Source organism: Salminus brasiliensis, chromosome 14 (assembly GCF_030463535.1).
Source record: "Salminus brasiliensis chromosome 14, fSalBra1.hap2, whole genome shotgun sequence".
Taxonomy (NCBI): Eukaryota; Metazoa; Chordata; class Actinopteri; order Characiformes; family Bryconidae; genus Salminus; species Salminus brasiliensis.
Window position 1 is genome coordinate 5292995 of NC_132891.1, and position 19722 is coordinate 5312716.

At 43.0% G+C, this 19722-nt stretch overlaps 1 protein-coding gene across 1 annotated transcript; it reads right to left on the reverse strand.

The window, feature by feature from the left end:
* Positions 1 to 4162: 4162 nt before the first annotated feature.
* klf15 (Kruppel like factor 15) lies at positions 4163 to 19296 on the reverse strand. Its single transcript, XM_072697185.1, has 3 exons — positions 19160 to 19296; positions 15143 to 16383; positions 4163 to 6017 (listed from the first exon to the last, which is right to left on the reverse strand). Exons 2-3 carry the CDS (start codon positions 16306 to 16308, stop codon positions 5849 to 5851), a joined length of 1335 nt encoding a protein of 444 aa, XP_072553286.1. The 5' UTR covers positions 16309 to 16383; positions 19160 to 19296; the 3' UTR covers positions 4163 to 5848.
* Between the last annotated feature and the right edge of the window lie 426 nt (positions 19297 to 19722).

The window sequence follows — 19722 nt, forward strand, 5'->3', positions numbered from 1 at the left end:
TTTAATCATTACATTATTTTTCAAAAAATTACAAAAAAAAACAAAAAAAAAGAAGCTGTTTCCGACTGCTGATTTGTGGAGCTTTTAATCGCAAGCACATACAACTGCTATGGATGTGTGTGTGTATATATATATATATATATATATATATATATATATATATATATATATATATATATATATATATATATATATATATATATATATATATATATATATATATATATATATACATACTTGGGGCAGTGGTGGCTCAGCGGTCAGAGCGCCGGGCTATTAATAACAGGGTTGTGGGTTTGATTCCCGGGCTCGGCAAGCTGCCACTGTTGGGCCCTTGAGCAAGGCCCTTTACCCTCTCTGCTCCCCGGGCGCTGGAGTTGGCTGCCCACCGCTCTGGGTGTGTGGGTACTCACTGCCCCTAGTGCACTAGTGTATGTGTGTTCACTACCACAGATGGGTTAAATGCAGAGGACACATTTCGCTGTACACTGACAAATACATGCACCTTTACCTTTTTACTAATATCTGAACTTTGAGAGCATTCAGAAATCACTATGGTGAAATAACCTCGACTGCCAATCACAGCTCTCATGTCTCGGCTGGCTCTCCACTAGTCTTTCACAGTGCTGTTGGGATGCTGTTGTCATTCATAGTCTGCAGATTCAGGAAACTCAGCTTTGTTTGATGAAACGCCTGGAAGAAAACTATTGCCAGTCACATAGAAATGCAAATTTATGGAAAAAATGAAGTGTTCTCATATATATATATATATATATGTACAGGTTACCCTGGTCTACAGTAATGCGTCAGTCTGTGTTCTTCTTGCTGTCGGAGGTGTGGCACAACAGATAACACAGATAGCACCAGTACCTACCAGTGAGCGAGCTACCATACCATGTGGGAGACTGTTTTTTTTTTATACCCGGTCTGGGTGACTGTGCTGCGCTACACCAATAAGAGTCCTTGGGCAAGACTCCTAACACTACACTGGCCCACCTATGTAATATAAGTAACCTTGTAAGTCTCAGCTGAATGCCGTAAATGTAATGTAAATAGGAGGTCTATTCTTGATACACCTTGCCTGAGCATCCTTTAGAGTCATTTATATATCTGTTAAAAAAGTGGGATTAACCCATCATGCTGAAATAAGGGTCTGATGAAGAAAAATCTCTTTTCCAGTTTATTTATAAATGCATTTCATGGCGAACAAGGGAAAAATATATATATATTATACTTTTATTTTATATATATATATATATATATATATATTGAATAGCTTTTATGTACACTTTGTTTACATTTACTGGGGAGACTAACAGAACCCTATCTGACCCCATTCTTCTCATTCACATACATTCATTGGTGGCTATTTATGGAAGCATTATCCCAAAGGATTCATACTAATGGGAAGGAATGCATCACCATCAGTACACGGCCTCAGGTCTGTCAGATGAACAGGAGGTGTAAACTGACTGTGAAACAACTGAAGAATGCTACATATTTTTTTCCTGCGGCAACTGTGATCTAGCGAAAGATGAGCAATACACCACATGGGCAAAAGTATTGGGACACCTGCCCAATCATCCATTGCTCATTCATTCATTGTATTCATTCAACTGTCTCTGCTGTCCAGGGAAGAAGGTTTTCTACTAGACTTTTGAGGAGCACTGCTGTAAGGATTTGATTGCAATCAGCGACAAGAGTGCTAGTGAGGTCAAGATGTCCCCAACTCCCCATCTCATCCCTCAACTTCCCAGCTCATCCCAAAAGTACTGAATGGAGTGCCATCCATCATTCCAGAGAACACAGTTCCTCCACTGCTCCACAGCCCAAGGCCTCTCTAGCCCACGCCTGGCATTAGGAGGCATGGTGCCAATAGGTTTATGTTTAGCTACTTCAGGGAGTCCTATTCTATTGCCAATACTTTTCTACAGGGACTAGACAACTGTGTGTGTATGTGTGTGTGTGCAAAAGTATTTGCATTTGCACATCTGTGTCAGCAATGGGTGCAACTTGAAGAAGCTGAAGGGGTTAGAAGGGGTGTCCAAGCGTCTTCAAACACCCAGCCCTTGTGGTTAGCATAGGCTATTCAGTGCACTTGTGGTTAGCACACCTAAGTGAGCTCCATGCTAATGCAGCTTATTACATTTAGAAACACAGGCGTCTGGGCTGCTATCATCTACTCCTTTCATGGGTTTGGGTTAAATAGTGGAAGACTCTCCTTACTCTCTTAAATTAAAGGTGTTTCCAATGTTTTTTGAGTGATGCCATAAGTGTGAAGCACCTTATTAGGCCTGAATAATCTTTAGACACCTCTCTACTACAAACATGGATCTTTATTGGAACCAAAAATGTTTCTTCTACAGCATCAATCAAACATCCAATGGTGTGGCTAGGGTTTCCATCCTGTTTTTGAAAATAGAAAAGCTAGTAATGACGTATCGGGAACGGACATCACCTATTTAGCTCTATGTTGTCCCTGTTTGCTGTGTTAGTGTTCAGGGAATGACCGGTGGACAACAGGGGCCATAGTCCAGCACAGTTTGCTGATTTCCATGCTCTAACACACCGACTGAACCTGGCAATTAACAGGCGGGTTGAAACAAGTGTGCCTGAATACTGTGCAGGAATCCAGCCCTACAGGACTGGAATTGCCCACCTCTGCAGCAGCACAGTGACCCTTTTGCAAGGAAGGCCTGGCTATCTGTAATGGTTCGGGCAGGGTGAGACCCTTTACCATGAGCGCTGCTGCAGTTCTGTAACTTCTGCACTATTTAAGATGGAAATTACTGCCTTTAAGGATGCGCTGTATGTTGTGGGAAGACTAATCAGTTGAGTTTTCCGACGAAGAAGCTGAATTAAAGCTCATCGTTGCGTCATGTTAAAAGCTGGATGTCTGGATCTCAAGGGTGGGGTCGTCCTTCCAGGGTTACATGAGCCACCGCCCACCTGTGAAGGCTACAGCCATGCACAGAGGTCTGTCCAGACGAATGAGAGCTAATAAAGGTCAGAATCCCTCCATTATATGTGATTTGTGGAACACATTGTGGGATGGCATTTTCAGGATCTGCATCAAACAGTAGTTGATTGACATACTGGTTAATTCACATTTTCTTATTCCAACATTTTGGTGGAAACTTTTGGAAACTTTCAGTGCTAATCTACCTTCAACTGTTTGGGGACACCTTGCCCAACTTTAAAAATGATATTTTGATTTTTCCATTTGATTTAACATTCTACAGTACCATGTTTGAGTTCCGTCCTTGGTATGAAGCAGGTTCGGCCTAAATAATGAATGGACACACTGTCTTAAGAAACGACTTCGTGTGGTAACAAGCAATTGAACCGGAATCAAATAATGGCTCATTCAAATAGTTATTTGAGTTGAATCCACCAAGTTCAATGGCTTGTTACTATATGAAGTCGGTATCTTTATCACAGATTGACGCTCTTTTGGCCCAAATGTGGTTTAAATACCTGCCATATTTGAGTGCTGTTGAGTGCTGACACCACAACAAGGGAATCAAATGCTTTGGCATCGAGCCCAAGATTGCACTGTCACTAATATGAACAAACTATTTGCATGTTGGATGTGATTTTCCGTCAAACCTGCTTGATGCGCTGTATGGACAAAGGTATTGGGACACCTGCTCATTCATCATTTCTTCTGGCATCAAGGGTTTTTTTAAAGAGTTTATCCTGCTTTTGTTGAAGTGACTGTATCTACTGTTCAGGTAAGAAGGCTGTCTACTAGATTGAGGAGGAGCACTTAGTGACAAGTATTGGATGGAGCGCCGTCATTTTCACTGCCCCACAGCTCAATGCAAACCCCTCTAGCCCATGCCTGGACCTAGGCATGGTGCCAGAAGGTTCATGTTTATCTGCTTCTTTACTGGCAGTACTTCTCTACAGGGACTAGACAAGCTGTGTGTGTGTGTGTGTGTGTGTGTGCCAGCCTGTTTTTAGCAATAGGTGCAACTTAAAGTAGCTAAATGCATTCATTAGAAGGGGTGTCCACAAACTTTTATATATATGGTGTATTTTAACTGAGAAAATACATAACCTGTCATATGTGACTACTGACTACCATTAGTACCCCCGGATATCTGTGCAACCCACATACTGACAGTCTGTCAATCTTTTAATTAAACTCCACTTCTGATGTGTGTATGTCTCTATATCAGGGTTTATTTTGGCACACAGGCTGCATTTTCAAAGGCAGCTGTGAAATTCTCTCCACCCCACTTCATCAAGCTGTACAAGTAACGCTGTGTAAAACATCGATTTGCTCAAAACAAGGAGCTCTCGTGTCAAGGCGGCATTCGCTGGCTGCTTCGCACATTCCTCGTCCGCAGATATGGTCAGCATATCATATCGATAGTCCAGCTGTGACCATGAGTGGAGTTCCCATTGAGAATGTCCTGCTTGAACTCTCCAGGTGTGTCCCAGCCCACATTTCACCCCAGCGGGTGAAGAGCTCTGACCAGGCCATGTCCAGAAGAACCGCTCCTCACGGTGATATGGAGCAGGTTGCGGGTGAGGTTGAGCAGATTAGCACCTTAGATATCCGTGACGCGTTATTGGCACAACAGCAAGAACAACAGTCCGGGATCAGAGACGAATCTGAGGTCAGAGATGAAGCGCTCCAGTCAGGGTAGCGTGGATTGGTGTTGTTGTCCCACGGACGGCGAATACTTCCAAGTGCAAGGCTGCTCGGATGGTTATACTGTGCAACGACAGCTCAATGACAACTCAATGACAATGCATAGACCTTCCGTACAGAAAGGATAAGGATCTAATGATCGTACTGACCGACACACTGACCGACACAGATCATTTTCCCCTTGTTTTCTTTTCCGAACACCACAAACAGTTCCAACATTTTAACAACCTTAAGTGCCTTAAAGAATAGCTTGGCCCCCTAAACAACAGACCTGAAATAAAGGCTCAACAGATATTTTTCACAGTTCTTGATAGTCCAATAGCTTCGCTTTCAGAGAATCCAAAACTCAGATCAAGGACGGAAAATAAAACCTAGAAAACAGATGATTCTGATCAAACAAACACCAGTTTTCCAAATATTGTTGAAAATAAACGTCTGCAATACTGATCAGAAGGCCAGCTGGTTCACATCTTAGCCGTTGGACAACGGTGGCTGCTGCACTGAAGCTCATCACAGTTCCACGAGCAACCAAAGGTGGGTGAAGTAGCTCCACATTTTTTTTTGTTTATTATCTGCTAATAGCTTATATATCGGCACAGTCCTGACTATATAATCAGTAGTTCAAATGAACCCAGGTGTATTTTTGTGTGTGTTTTGGGTTTTTTTGGTTTTGCAGAACTACACCTTGGCAAAACAGGAGGAGGCATGGTGATAATGGTAATAGATAAGGAATGTTGATGCTTTTAGAGCTAGGCAGAGACATCAACCAACAATTTATACCTCGAAGTAGAAAAAATACTTTGCATAAAACAACATAATCATGGCATTTGTTCATAAAAGGTCCATAGAAAACTATCACAAACCCCCTACAAAAATACAATCTACATGAAGCTTAGGACATCGGTGAAGATGTTGTGTCAAGTAACAGTTCTGCTCACGTTCCTCGTCAGTTCCTCTCTCCCTTCCACAATAAATTAGCACAGTACCACAACTCAGCGCCTCTCTCCTCCTGCTCACATTGTTCTTCCCAGCATCTCGACCAACGAGGCTCTCTGTAGCTTCATGGTGTTTCCTTCCTTACAGATTCCTTCTCTCTCTCTCGGTCTCTTTCTCTCTATATCGCTCTCTCTCTTTCGTGCTCCAGCCCGCTCCCCTAGCCCCTGGTGTTGGGGGGGTTATGTGGGGTCAGTATGAAGAGCGTGTCGTCCTGCTGTTTCGTGGAAAGCGATGGACTTTGATGTGTTTGGACAGGTGATCGCTGCGGGCGAATTTCTTCTCACAGACAGGACACTGGTATGGCTTCACTCCAGAGTGAGAGCGTCTGTGGCGCGACAGCTCATCCGACCGCGAGAACCTGCCAGGATGACACACACACACACACACACACACACACACACACACACACACACACACACACACACACACACACACACATCAGTCACTCAGCATGTACCATCCCAATTCGGTTTTATTACTAAGCTCTCAGATCCGTTTTTACTGCAGTCATTTCGCACCAATCAGTGTGAACACTTTAACAGACCCATTTCAATATACTGCAGCCTGAGCAGGAAATATGATCTAAGCTATAACAATATTCATATGACTTAATTAACATTAATGTTTAATTAGCATTTCAATCACTAGCAATATAAAACTTCCAAAAGATCCGTTTCCTAGCCTGAGATTAAGCCTAAACTTAAAAACCTAAACCTAGACTAAGCTTTTTGCTAATAGCTTGGTTAAAGAACCACTAGTACAGCTCTTTAGTCCAGGACTAGGATTGATCCAGAACTACACTCTTAAAAACTGAAGGTGCTTCAAATGGTTAAAGAACCATGTTTGTATCAGAAATATGGGAGTCTGAAGAACCTTTTAAAGACTTAAAAGGCTCTTTATCGATTGCAAGGATCTTTGAGCGATGCCATAAAAAGTTATTTTTCAACTTAAAGGTTCTTTGAGGTACGCCACAGAAGAATCGCTTTTGGTTCCATAAAGAACGGTGCTTGTAACAGAGATATGTGAGCATAAAGAACCTCTTCTTAATGTAAACGTTCTTCATCACTTGCAAGGATCTTTAAGCGATGCCAGAAAGGGAAGGTTGCTGCCAGTGAAGAACCACTCTTGGTTCTATAAAGAACCATGTTTGTGATAGAGATATGTAAGTGTGAGGAACCTTTTGAAACAGACCTAAAGAACCTTTCACTTCATGTAAAGGTTATTTATCAACCGAAAGGTTCTTTGACCAATGCCACTGAAGGTTCTTTATTAATGTGAAGGTTCTCCCAGCGATGCTAGAAAAGAACCACTTGGGTTGCATAAAGAACCAGGTTTGTAATGGTGATATGCGAGTGTGAAGAACCTCCTACAGGCCTAAAGAGCCTTTCATTTGACGTCAAGGTTCATCATCAAACAAAAGGTTCTTTGACCAATGCCACAGAAGGTTCTTTATCAATTTGAAGGTTCTCCCAGCAATGCCAGAAAAGAAGCACTTTTGGTTCCTAAAGAAACCATGTTTGTCATAGAGATATTTATGAGTGGAACCTCATAAAAGGCCTTTATCATTTTAAAGGATTGCTTCACTTATATATCTCTATAACAAACAAGGTTCTTCATAGAACCAAAAGTGGCATCACTCAAAGAGTTTTAGGTTTACGTCTAGGCTTAATCCAAAGAGTTGTAGGAATCTGAACAATGTAGCAAACCAGCCCAAGCACGAGACCCAACTACATTTGGACCGTTTGTATTGGTTCGTTCATTGTGAAATGTTCAGACAGGGTAAAAGCCAGCGTTCATGTTGCAGTGGTGTAAAACGGAGATAAACACCATGTAAAGGGCCTTTAAAAAACAGTGAAAGGTAGAAAGATCAGAAATCAGACACAGCTGAGGCCTGAGGAACGCTATCTGGCTGTTACTGCAGCTCCGGTATCTGTCATCTGCTCAAAGTGGCATTGGCTGACCGATCCCTGACATTGAGCATATGCAGTGTCATTTGAACTTGTCAGGCATTCACTCTCTCTTTACCAGGAAGCACTAGAGGCCAGAAGCCTCAGCCTGGCCTTAAAAGCTTCAGTAGCTGACCCAGATCACTGGTGCATGGACCTTTAAAACATGGTCAGTACTGTCTGAGAAGAGCTGCCTAGTTTACTTGCTTTTAAATAAAAAAAATGATCAAAAATTGCAAATTAAATACAACAAATAATTTCACAGTAGCTATATATCATATGGACAAAAGTATTGGGACAGCTGCTCATTCATTGTTTCTTCCAAAATCAAGGGTATTAAAAAGAGCTGATCCTGCTTCTGTTGGAGTGACTGTTTCTATTGTCCAGAGAAGAAGACTTTCTCCTAGATTTTGAAGGAACATTGCTGTGAGGAAATGATTGCATACAGTGACAAGAGCATTAGTGAGGTCAGGATGTTGGATGGTCACCACCCCATCTCATTATCCTCAACTCACCAACTCATCCCAAAAGTACTAGATGGAGCACCAACCATCCATCATTCCAGAGAGCACAGTTATTCCACTGCTCCACAGCTCAATGCTGGGGGGCTTTATACCCCCTCTAGCCCACGCCTGGCATTAGACAACATGATGCCAATAGGTTCATGCTTCTCTGCTCCAGAGAGTCCTATTCTATTGACAAGGGGTGTCTGTAATCATTTGAAAATATAGTGTATCATATACTATGTACTATATTATAATGCTCCTGTTAATATTGATCTGGTGTAGTCACTAGTAAATGGACATTTCCATTTAGGTCTATGAATTTTACTCCTTGGATAACCCCATGACTGACTGTCAAGGGTCGGGTTCGACACACCGGGCAGCAAGTGATCAATCAATTATTGAAGGTGGAAGCAGGACAAAAACGGGTAAGCATAAGAATCTCAGCCACCTTCTACCAAAAGTGTCCAAGGAAAGACAACCAGTGAACTGGCGACAGGGTCATGGGCACCTTAGGCTCACTGATACACATGGAGGCCCCCCCTTACAACTTACAGGACTAACGTCTTGGTGCCAGGTACCACAGGACACCTTCAGATTTCTTGTGGAGTCCATGCCTCAATGAGGCAGAGTTGTTTTAGTGGCACAAGGTGGGGGGTGGGGGGGGGGGGGGGGTACCCAATATTAGGCAGATAATGGTACAATAACTGTCATGCCTGAATCCGTAAATGTGTAGAATTCCATCCTGCCTTATGTCCACAGTGGTAAATAGCGGTTCTCCTCATGGGCCCTGATGTTCTAGATCAGCTCATCTGGTGTGCGAATGATTGGCAAGTTTATGCAATTCTTAAAGACGCCACACTATAGCTGGAGGGTTGTGTGTGAGCTTGGGTTGGAACCCAGAGTGTCATGTCATGGCCAACTTTCTCAGCCTCTGTCCCAGGTTCACTTTAGCTTTCAGGCACAGTATTATCTCCCTCAGACATATTGGAAACATGTGTAAAGGAGTTTTGTAGGGTTATAAAAGCTGCTGTCCTCCCTCTCTCCACCTTTTCACTCTCTCTATGGCTTTCCCAACAAGCTAAGACAAGAACAGTGCTGTTGCTGGCGGCGTACAGGGACACTCCTGCGTGTTAAAGAGACTGTCTGCAGGGGACAAAGTGAAATGTGTGAATCTGAGTCTGGCTTCCAGGTGGTGGCAACAGGCGTGCAGTAACAAACCAATAATGAAGCATGTTGAAAACATCATATTTATGTTCCCACTGTTGTGACAAAACATCATATCTCCAAAATGATAAGTTAAGGTATGATACTATGAGTAGGTCAATCAGTTTTTCATGAACTGCATTTAAAAAATGCTTGGCAGAAAATGTCAACAGACACCCAACTGCAACTTTACAGGAGGCGGAAACACCTACTTAACTTTTCCAATGGAAGTCAAAATCTAAATATTTTATTCGGTCATTTTGGAGCATTTCTGTTGGTCCATTCTTAATGAAATTGTGACATAATCTAAAGGACACCAGCCAGATTTACATTCTGTCAAAAAATGGAAACCAGCAAAAATTAAAATACAAGGTTTTTACATGACATACGTGACAATATGTATATTTTAGTCTTTTTTAAAATTTGATTTACATTCATACATGTCTAACTTTATCTCCCACTTCCAACTTTAATAAAGGCTTAGACCTCACTGAGCACACTGACCTAACTAGGATATCTAAGTACTTCACTTTTCCCCAAAGCAGCTTTTCTCTATATTCAGAACCTTGGGATAGGGTTATCTGAGTTTCTTAAAACCTGCTCACTCCCAACCCTATTGATAAGGATATTGGAGAAAGATGTCTTGATATATTGGAATATTGGAGAATTTCTGTTAAATGTTATGCTAAAAAAATGACTGGATATGTTTTAGAATATTTTGTTCCAGTGAAATAAATAAAATCTAAAATCCTGCAGCAATATGCAAATGTATGCATATGTAATTTGATAACATATCATTTGCATATGTAAATGTACTTTTAAAAGAATAATTATACATATCTTTTTTAACATACAAAATAAAAATGTCAGTAATCAAATGACAAGGATTCATTGTGAAATCAGTTATTCAAAACAGTGGTAAAAGTGCTGGGTTATTAACCACAGGGTTGTGGGTTTGATACCCAGGCCTGCTAAGCTGCCACTCAGGCCCTTGAGCAAGTCCCTTAACCATCTCTGTTCCTTAAAAATATTAAAATAACTTAATAAAAATTATTTTTTTTCAATTAGCTCAAAGTTTGTCTATTGTAGTGATTATTTAAAGGGATATTTAAAGGTCACAGGTTTGTGGGTTCAAAGCCCATTTCTGCCACCCTGTCACTGTTGGGCCTTTACGGCTGACCCTGCGCTCTGACCCCAGCTTACCACCATAATTATGGTGCTTAATTCTTCAAATAAAAAAAAAAATTAAAAGTGTCTCACCTTCATGATAATGACAAAAAAAGGGAGAACTACCCCCTGCCCGTTACGGTGTGGTAGGAGTGTGTCACGCATGGATTAATGTGTGTATGCAGGTAGACCCCCTGTCTCGCACACTGTCTAGTGCAGTTCCAGCAAGCTCTTTAACACCAGCTGTAATCCAAGCACTCACACAGTACTGTGCACAGAGTATCTTACATGACTTGTGGCTTTAACACTGCATTATCAGCTGCATTTCCACTGCACTTAATATCCTCTTCATATCCGGCAAGCTTTCGGCTTCCAGGCCTAACCGCAAAGGACAGCGGAGACCCAGTTCATTATGTTAATACAACACACACTAAGGTGTTTGTATTGTCAACTGCGTGTGTGATGGAATATTTTCCATCTGAACGTGACATGCTTCTATGCTGGTGTGTGCTACTGCCAGTGCAATCAGCAGACCTGCAAACGACTTGTTCTGCAGGTTTGAGGGAATACTGCTCGAGTGAGGAGTATAGCAGGCGAAACCACATGTACAAACATGTACGACTATGTCACTTCATAACTTCGGCATTTCTGATACAGGCTGATACACTGGCGATGGACCTGTCAGCATTCAGTGCTTGAAAGGGTCGCAGCAGCGTCGGTGGCGAGTATCTTAATTAAAGGATTCTTTGCTTTGAGGAATACCAAAGGAATGCTGAAAATGCTTGCGGAAAACTGCAGAGCAGCCGGAGAGCGAGGCATTGTCTCTCTCTTCTCTCTGTGCCTCCAGCTCCTAAAAGAGCAAGTATGTGAATCCTGAAGTCTTGGACCAATTTGGTCGAGTTCAAACATCATTTCTCAGATATTTCTTGCGCGCTTTAACAGACTTTGGCCTGCATTAGTTTCCCCCTTGGCGAAGCGGGCCTCTGCTTTATTCTTCCCCCCTATTCTTCTTACTGTAAACAGTGGTTAATCTGGTATGGTGGAGTCACTTGTGTTGGCGCTGAGGTCAATGGGGCCAACATGAGAAGATCAGATTACGCTTTTCTAGATTAGAAACTGCTGCATGTTCAAATGCACTGATTGGTGAATATATTGTGGAACCGTGGTGATGAGTATTATCACTTTACTGGTAAAGATTGTTGAGTTTTATTCTCCAGTTTAGTCTGCAGTTGTTGGTGGGTTGGTGTCAAGCACAACTGTGTTGAATTACAGTCAGATTGGCCCAGAATTCAGTGAGAATACAGTCTGATTCAGGAAGATTTTTGTCAGCCTACAGTCGGATTGGGACTAAATTCTGTTGAGGCATAGTGAAAATTTGGTTTAATTTCTTACAACCAGACTGAGAGTTTTGTTGTGCTACAGTCGGATTAAGGCTGATTGTTGTTACAATACAGTAGAATTGGGCCAGTTGTTGGGGATAGAGTTGGATTCAGACAGAATGTTGCTGGGCTCATATCAGCACTGGGACACTATTTTGTGAGAATACAGTTGGATTCAGACAGAATTTGATTGGGCTAAAACCAGACTGGCACACAATTTTGTGAGAATACAGTCGGACTGAGACATAATTTTGTTGTAATACAGTCTGATTCGGGAAGAGTTTTGTGCTACAGTCTGGGTGGGACAGAAATGTTATTGGTCTATACTGGGTCTGACTGGGACAGAGTTTCGTTGAGCTGCAGTCATATTAAGACAGAACTTTGTTGGGCTACAATCAGACTAGAACAGAACTATGTCTGGCTTCAGTCAGATTGGGGAAGAATTCAGTGAGAATACAGTCTGATTCAGGAAGATTTTTGTCAGCCTACAGTCGGATTGGGACTAAAGTCTGTTGAGGCACAGTGAGGCTAGAACAGAATTTTGTCAAATTTTTACAATTAGACTGTACAATTAGAATGTTTTGTTGGGCTCCAGTCAGACTGGGCCACAATTTTGTGAGGATAAAGTTGGATTCAAACAGACATTTGTTTGGCTACAATCAGACTGGGACAGAACTATTTTTGGCTACAGTCAGATAGGGCCAGAATTCTGTGAGAATACAGTCTGATTCAGGGTGAATTTAGTCAAACTACAGTCAGACTGGGGCAGAATTTCATTGGGATTCATTCTGATTCAGACAGATTTTTTATTGGGCTACAATCAGATCTTTATCAAACTACAGTTCAGTTCGGACATAATTCTGTGGGCCCACAGGCAAACTGGACCAGACTTTTGTATGATTACAATCATATCAGACATAATGTTGTTTCAGACCGAATTTTGATAGCCTAAAGTTGGGCTTGGATTAGAAATTTCTAGTACCCAGGAGGCCTCGGTCAGACAGACCGACATCCTACTGAAGACCAAGCCCTGGCAGAGAACACTAAACTGCTGTTCAGTAGCAAGGCCCAGCCACGGCAGCGATAAGCACCGTGCCAATCTTATCACATTAGACTAGAGGCCTTCCCTGGGGCAATGCTGGGCTATTGTTTGTTCTTGAATAATAACTGTGTAACAGAGGCTACATGCGTTGGCATGAAGAACCAAAAAGAGAGTATTGCTTGACTTGAGACCAGACAAGCTGGGGTGGATCATTGACGACCCTGTTGACTCAGTGAGGGACTTAGAACCTGAGCATAGCTCGAATTTGGGACATGTGTCAGAGAACTATGGCTCTCAAGCATTTGAAGTGACGTTAAGTCCTGAGTATAGACGTTTGGGACGAAGTAAGTAGCTATTTAGTTTTTGACGCAGTTTTGTGACTGGTGTGACTGGTCTTATAATCAGTGTGCTTAGATCAGACCATTCATTTGTAAATGAGGTCATTAACTTTAAGATTAGCACCAAACAAATCTCTGTGTCTGAAAAGCCCAATCCAGCTCATACTGCCATGCCTTTATAACATGCTGACAGACAGACACTGTTATACCAGCAGACTTCATTAGGGGAGAGTTTGAGAATTTGCTAGTCAAACCCTGCTATAGCTGCGTAAGGCTCTACATAAACTGAGAGCAAACAACAGTGGCGACAACGACCAAAGTCTGACATCTCGTCAAAGGCTTTATCTAATCTCCAAACAGCACAGATAACACAAAACGAGACCTAATTCAAAGGGCAAACCACATATACATATACTGTCTATTACAGATTATGCTCAATTTACAGGACTGCTCATCCCTTAGGCCTTAACAGAGGATCCTGAATTTGCCCTCAGTCATAAGTCAAAATGTCAGCATTATTTTTTTCTACTGCTGTTGCACACTTGCAGCGTTAGCATAAACCAATGACCCTCATCTAAAATTCACATTGTGACTTTGTGACTCAGACATTTGCTATTTAAATACATATTGGGCCTTTAATGCACCCTGCTGACCCCTGTTTGAAGTTCATTCATGAATGGTCAACAGAGACAGTGATCTGCCTCACTGCTTTCGCAATGGTCAGTCACTTATCAGCTCAGGAGCCCCTAACCAAGCACTCCAACCTTGACAGTTAACCTAGGTCCATAGAACAGCATTGTGTTTCACTAAGGCTGCATAATATGAACAATATACGGCTCTACAAATAGTGTGTATTACTATCTACAGCAATCTAATAAGATTTATGATCTTTATAAGATTTCTATAAACCTTTTTGAATGTGAATCTGTCAGTTGTTCTTTACACTGTGTCAAAATTTCTTGATGAATCGACCAATAGAAACGCTCAAAAGGATATTTTGTTGGAGTAATAGCTATCTCTACCATCCAGGGAAGCATTTCTACTTGATTTTGGAGAAGCACTGCTGTGAAAATCCGATTGCATTCAGAGACAAGACCATCAGTGAGGTCAGAATGTTGGATGTTCACCACCCCACCTCATCCCCAATGCCCGGCCCATCCCATTCTATTACTGGAGTCTTCTGGGTGTCCAAGGGCTGACATTGCAGTAATGATTAACAACAACTTACTGTGCTGTGCTAATAATAAGCTAATCAGTTCAAGCCAAAAATGAGGGTGGTAGTAACCTAGACACTTTCAAACACCATGAACCCAGGCTTACAAAGCATGCATCAGCATGCCCGCACAGAGTAATTATGTCTTGTAATTTAGAGCTGTTTTGGCCATTTTGCTGTACGTTGGATTCAAATAGCAGGATCATGCATCTATGTGTAATTACACTGTTAAATATGTAATGACATAATGACGATTTTTGTTGTAAGGGTCTGCACTTTTAAATAGTCTCTGCCCTCCAACCCCTACCAAAACAGGACCGTGCACATCACTTGAACTCCAAACATGATAAAATTTCTCATCTACTGTCAGTCAAATGTGGTACTGATTGGATGTTTTCCAGGTGTAAATGGTGCTTCATTACTTAAGAGCAATCATTTGAAGCACCTTTATTTTGAAAAGTGTAGGATTCTTCAATTCCAGTTCTGGAGGCCTGTTCTGCAATACTGCTGGACACCAGACCAGCCAAGCCCAAAACTGAAGAAACCTGATAAACATTCTAGGTGACTTTTAGACTTTTAGGCAATGATTATGATCTTCTTGTATCCTGATATTACAGTGTCAGCTGTGCAGGTGCAATAACAGACACAACCGGTATGACAGGTTGTGTCATCTGTCCCCCAAAACTTACCTCCATACACAGCCTGGCCAGGTGCAGGCGAAGGGCTTCTCGCCTGTGTGTCTCCTCAGATGGGCCTTCAAATGGCTGCTCTTGGTGTACATCTTGGCACAGCCTGGAAAAGTGCACTTGTGCATTTTGATGAGATCAGCCACTGAGCTCTTCTGGAATTTCGAACCCCCGACTAGAAGTTCCGCGCCCTGGCCTCCAGCTGACCTGCTCTCCACAAGATCTGCAGGTTTGGCCGCAATGGGGACGGGGGCTATGCGGACAAACTTTGTGGATGTGCTGCTAAGGCTAGCGGTTGGCATGACCTGAGGGACCAGAGCGTATGTCTGGCCTTGGATGTTGACGAGCAGCTGGGCGATTTTGATGTCCGAGGCAGATGGCGGAGTTGTGGGCGCTGCGTTTGGACCTGGCTCTTGCTTGATCTGAAGGGGCTGGATCTGCAGGATGACAGGCACCCCTGAATTCTCCACTACCAATGCTTTCTCAGAGGATTCCTCTTTTTTCACCCCATTTTCAGCGTTCGTGGGGGGTGCCGGTGAGGACTGGGCACTTTTAGGCTGAAGGTTGGCTGTTACGCTGAAAACAGGCACCGTTTGGTCTAAGCTTTGCACCTGCATTTCCGGCGAAGCTGCTTGGTCACTAGTCGATGTCCCATCACTTGCCTTTTCCTTCAAGGCTACGACTTCCATGTTCTCCTCCAGAAACTCCTCGATCTCCTCCAGCGTGGGCTGAAACAGCAGCCCCGCATGGTCCTCCAGATCTCCAGGAAATATGGGGAACTCAAAGCATTCCTCTTTGGTGGCACGTTCCTTACGAGATTCCCATGCCAGGCCCATGGGCAGAACTGGAGGGACCATGGCAGACGTTTTGGCTGTGGGGGCAGATGTTTGGCTTAGGGTAGCCTGAGAGAGCAGGTAGTCCAGGAGGCCATCTTGGCTCTCACCACTGGAGCTGGAGCTGCTACAGCTGGAGCCAAACACCTGGGACTCAGGACTGGAGCAAGAACGGGAACTGGACGAGTCGCTCAGTTCATCCTCTGAGAAAGGAGATGGCAGAACCTGGTAAACCCCCTCGTCCGTCACCATATCCGTCCGGTGGTGGTGGTGGGCTGTCACAGAGTGACTATAAGCAAGGAAAGAGTCTTCATTCACTAGTGAGCGATCCACCATTCCTGGTCACCGCCTGTCTGGAAAAGCGCCGTCCCTCACTTGACTGCCTGTTATGAATGAATCAGCTCCTCAATTCTTTATGGGGGGGAAAAGAGAATGATATTAGAACCTGGAGTATTTATTTTTTCATTCTAGATAATACATGGAACAGGTTCGACTTACACACAGTGAGCAGTTCATTGTAAAACTGCCCATATGGCAGCCAGAATAGGTGATAAAATCTGTTATTGCACTGTTGCAAGCATATGCGTGGGGTATAGTTTACTAGGATAACCAAAGATAGCAGTGTGTATACACAAATAGTCCCTGAGTGCTAGGCATGATAGAAAGCAGATGCGAAATTGGAAACTAGGACAACTGCCAAAACAGGTCATAAAATGACGATATTTTGTGGGAGCACTACTTAATCAAAGAAACCAGTATCTGACGGCTTTTATATTGAAATTGGATGCTTATCATTATGTAATCCTTCATATAAAGCACATTTTTCTTGCTTATCAACCACAACATCTGCTACATGAAAAGTCAGTCAGGGGAACCTGTTTTCTGTTCTGGAAACAGTAACAAGAGATGAGAGATGTGTCCTAGCCTACTCCTATAATGTATTTAATGTATTTGACTGCTGTCACACATGGAAGTTTACTGTTAGGTCTTCTGGGAATGATGTCACACCCAAGTCCCAGTCAGCATTCCAGTCAGATGATCGGACACTATTACAAAACATTGCCAAAAACAGTTCGCTAAAGACGTCAGAGTTTACCAGTGTTTTATAGAGAATCTAACCAAAAAAGTCCCAGCTCATCGATGTTAGCACTGTCCCAGGTTAGCATTGTTATCAATAACCAGTTCATAACTAAGCCTGACGCAGCATTTTTTGGAAACCCGCTGGAACGCTTGGAACACTCCAAGGCTTATTACACACTAAGGCCTAATATTCACTAAAGTAACCACAGGGACTCTGAACAAACTGGTGGGGCTATTCTCTGGTAATAGAAGTTTGTAGTAACACTTTCAGCCTTTGCGGTCCTAGGCTTTTTAAGGGGTTATCAAGCCCCATTAAATAGACTGTATAACACTACTGCTTTTACTACTGTTGATGTGCAGAGCAGCCATCTTGGATTTTAAACTCGGGGTTGGTGAGGCCCTCTCGACTGTCCAAGAAGGAAACTGACTTGTGGGGGCGTTTCGGTTGAAATTTCCTCAGAAACTTAGAAATTCTCACATCCCAGTTCCAATGTCCAATGCAGCTCAAATCAAGGCGATTTTAGTAGGCCATTTTTCTTGGTTTCTTTTTACCCCTTTGCTACATATCTTAGCAATGTTTCAGAACGCTTCACAGCCTGCGAAGAACTTTAAACCATAGTCTAACACACAGGTAGATGTTTCTTATACTAGTGATGTTTTAAAACAATGTCAATTTGGTACTGAACTGTATTGCAGCATATTGCTGAATTGTGAATAACATGCTAGTTTGAGGCGAATGTCAGATAGAGTCACTATAAACACAATGAGACTAAACTTTTATGTCAAATATCATACTCTTATCATATTAAATGCTCAATTATGCCACTTATTATGTCACAGTTTTAGCCATTTCTTGTTTTATGGTATTAAAAAAATCTAAATGCTGCTCTATCGAAGCGAGACCCCAACACTGCAAATGCAAATCGTGCATTTTCTCAATCAAACCGACTAAAAAAGACCTTTTTAATCACAATTATTGCAAATGTGGTTCATATTTCTCTGAGATTAACTAGCTACATTTAACTTGGCTACTGAAGGCCTCTGAGACCCAGTCATGCTGTTGAGGCCATCTGCCCTGCACATTTTAAGGTGCCTTCTAGGTGCTCTTCTAGGAAGGCTGTGTACTGGATGTTGGAACATTGCTGTGAGGATTTGATTGCAGGGGGCCACGCACTCTGTTCGCTACTGGTTGACCAACTGGTCAAGCAGCTTGACCAGTATAACCAAGTTGGTTGACCAGTATGACCAGCATGACTGAGGTGCTTGACCAGTATGGCCAGTATGACCAATCTGGTTGACCTTCATGACCAAGGTGCTTGACTAGTATGACCAAGCTGGTTAACCAACTGGTCAAGCAGCATGACCAAGGTGCTTGACCAGCATGACCAGCGTGACCAAACAGTTTGAGCAACATACCCAAGGTGCTTGATCAGCATAACCAAGGTGGTTGACCAGCTAGTCCAAGCTTCTTGACTAGCATGACCAGCATGGCCAAACTGGCCAATCAGCACAAGCAAGGTGCTTGACCAAGCTAGTAGACCAGTAAGACCAGCATGACCAAAGTTCTTGACTAGTATGATCAAGCAGCTTGACCAGTATAACCAAGGTGTTTTTTTTTTGTTTTTTTTGAGGTGCCTTCTAGGCTGCCTGGCTCTCGCACCTACATTTCACTCATCATCTCAATCTCAACACCTTCATTAGCTCACATGGAGAAGTTTGAAAGTTGGATACAGCAATCAGGGGAGCATTTCAAGAGCAAGAGAAGAGATTTTGGAACACTGGTCCTGAAGGGGAATGAGGGAGTTGAGACGAGCGCCCTCTGCTGCTTTCTTCTCGCCATGACCGAGAGCAAACTTCTAAAGCAGTGTCAACATGTGTCTGTGAGTGCGATCATGCAGCTCTTTGCACATAGTAAAATCCCCGTTGCCACATTTGTATGCATATACATGCAGGACTTCATGCAATTCTGCAGGTGTGCATGCAATTCTGCAAGACTGTAGGTGTGCAATCACACCGAGCATATGACTGCAGCCTGTTCTGCACAGATTAACTTCACAGCTGAAGAGAAAAAAAATAAATAATAATAACCACATGTACTCAGACCCACCGTGTCTGTTGTTTTGGCTCCGAAGCTGAAGAAGGGGTCCTGTCCTCTCGTCCAAATTTGTCTCAGCGTGTAAAGTGACGTGGCTTTGCCCTTGAGACAAGCTTCTCATTGCAAAGCCGCGCGAGGCTGCTCATAGCTCCACCGCGTGCAGCAGCATTACTACAGTGCTGTCACATGACTGGCCTTATAACAGGCAGGGCTGGGGAAGGCTCGCCTGCTTTTCCGGCCGGGATTGGTTGGTGCCTGCTGAGGGGGGCTGGACTCTCCGACTGAGCCACATGCGAGCACTGCCTGCAGTAGAAGGCATTTGGGATTTTGCCTGGCACGAGCTCTGCCAAACATGTCAGTGCAGAACAATTTCATGCTGGTCCAGCATACACACACACACACACACACACACACACACACACTCCAGAAGTTTGTAGACACGTGCTCTCCCAATGTTCCTCAAGGGTATTAATAGAGAGTTTGTTCCCCCACATGTTCAGAGCTCTTCTAGGAAGGTTCTGGTCGCTACTGGTTGACCAACTGGTCAAGCAGCTTGACCAGTATAACCAAGGTGG

Coding starts and splice junctions, on each gene's coding strand:
- klf15 (XM_072697185.1), bottom strand. CDS start 16,308: ATGGTGGATCGCTCACTAGTGAATGAAGACTCTTTCCTTGCTTATAGT. Junction 6,018..15,142: donor TGGCCAGGCTGTGTATGGAG/GTAAGTTTTGGG, acceptor TCATCCTGGCAG/GTTCTCGCGGTCGGATGAGC.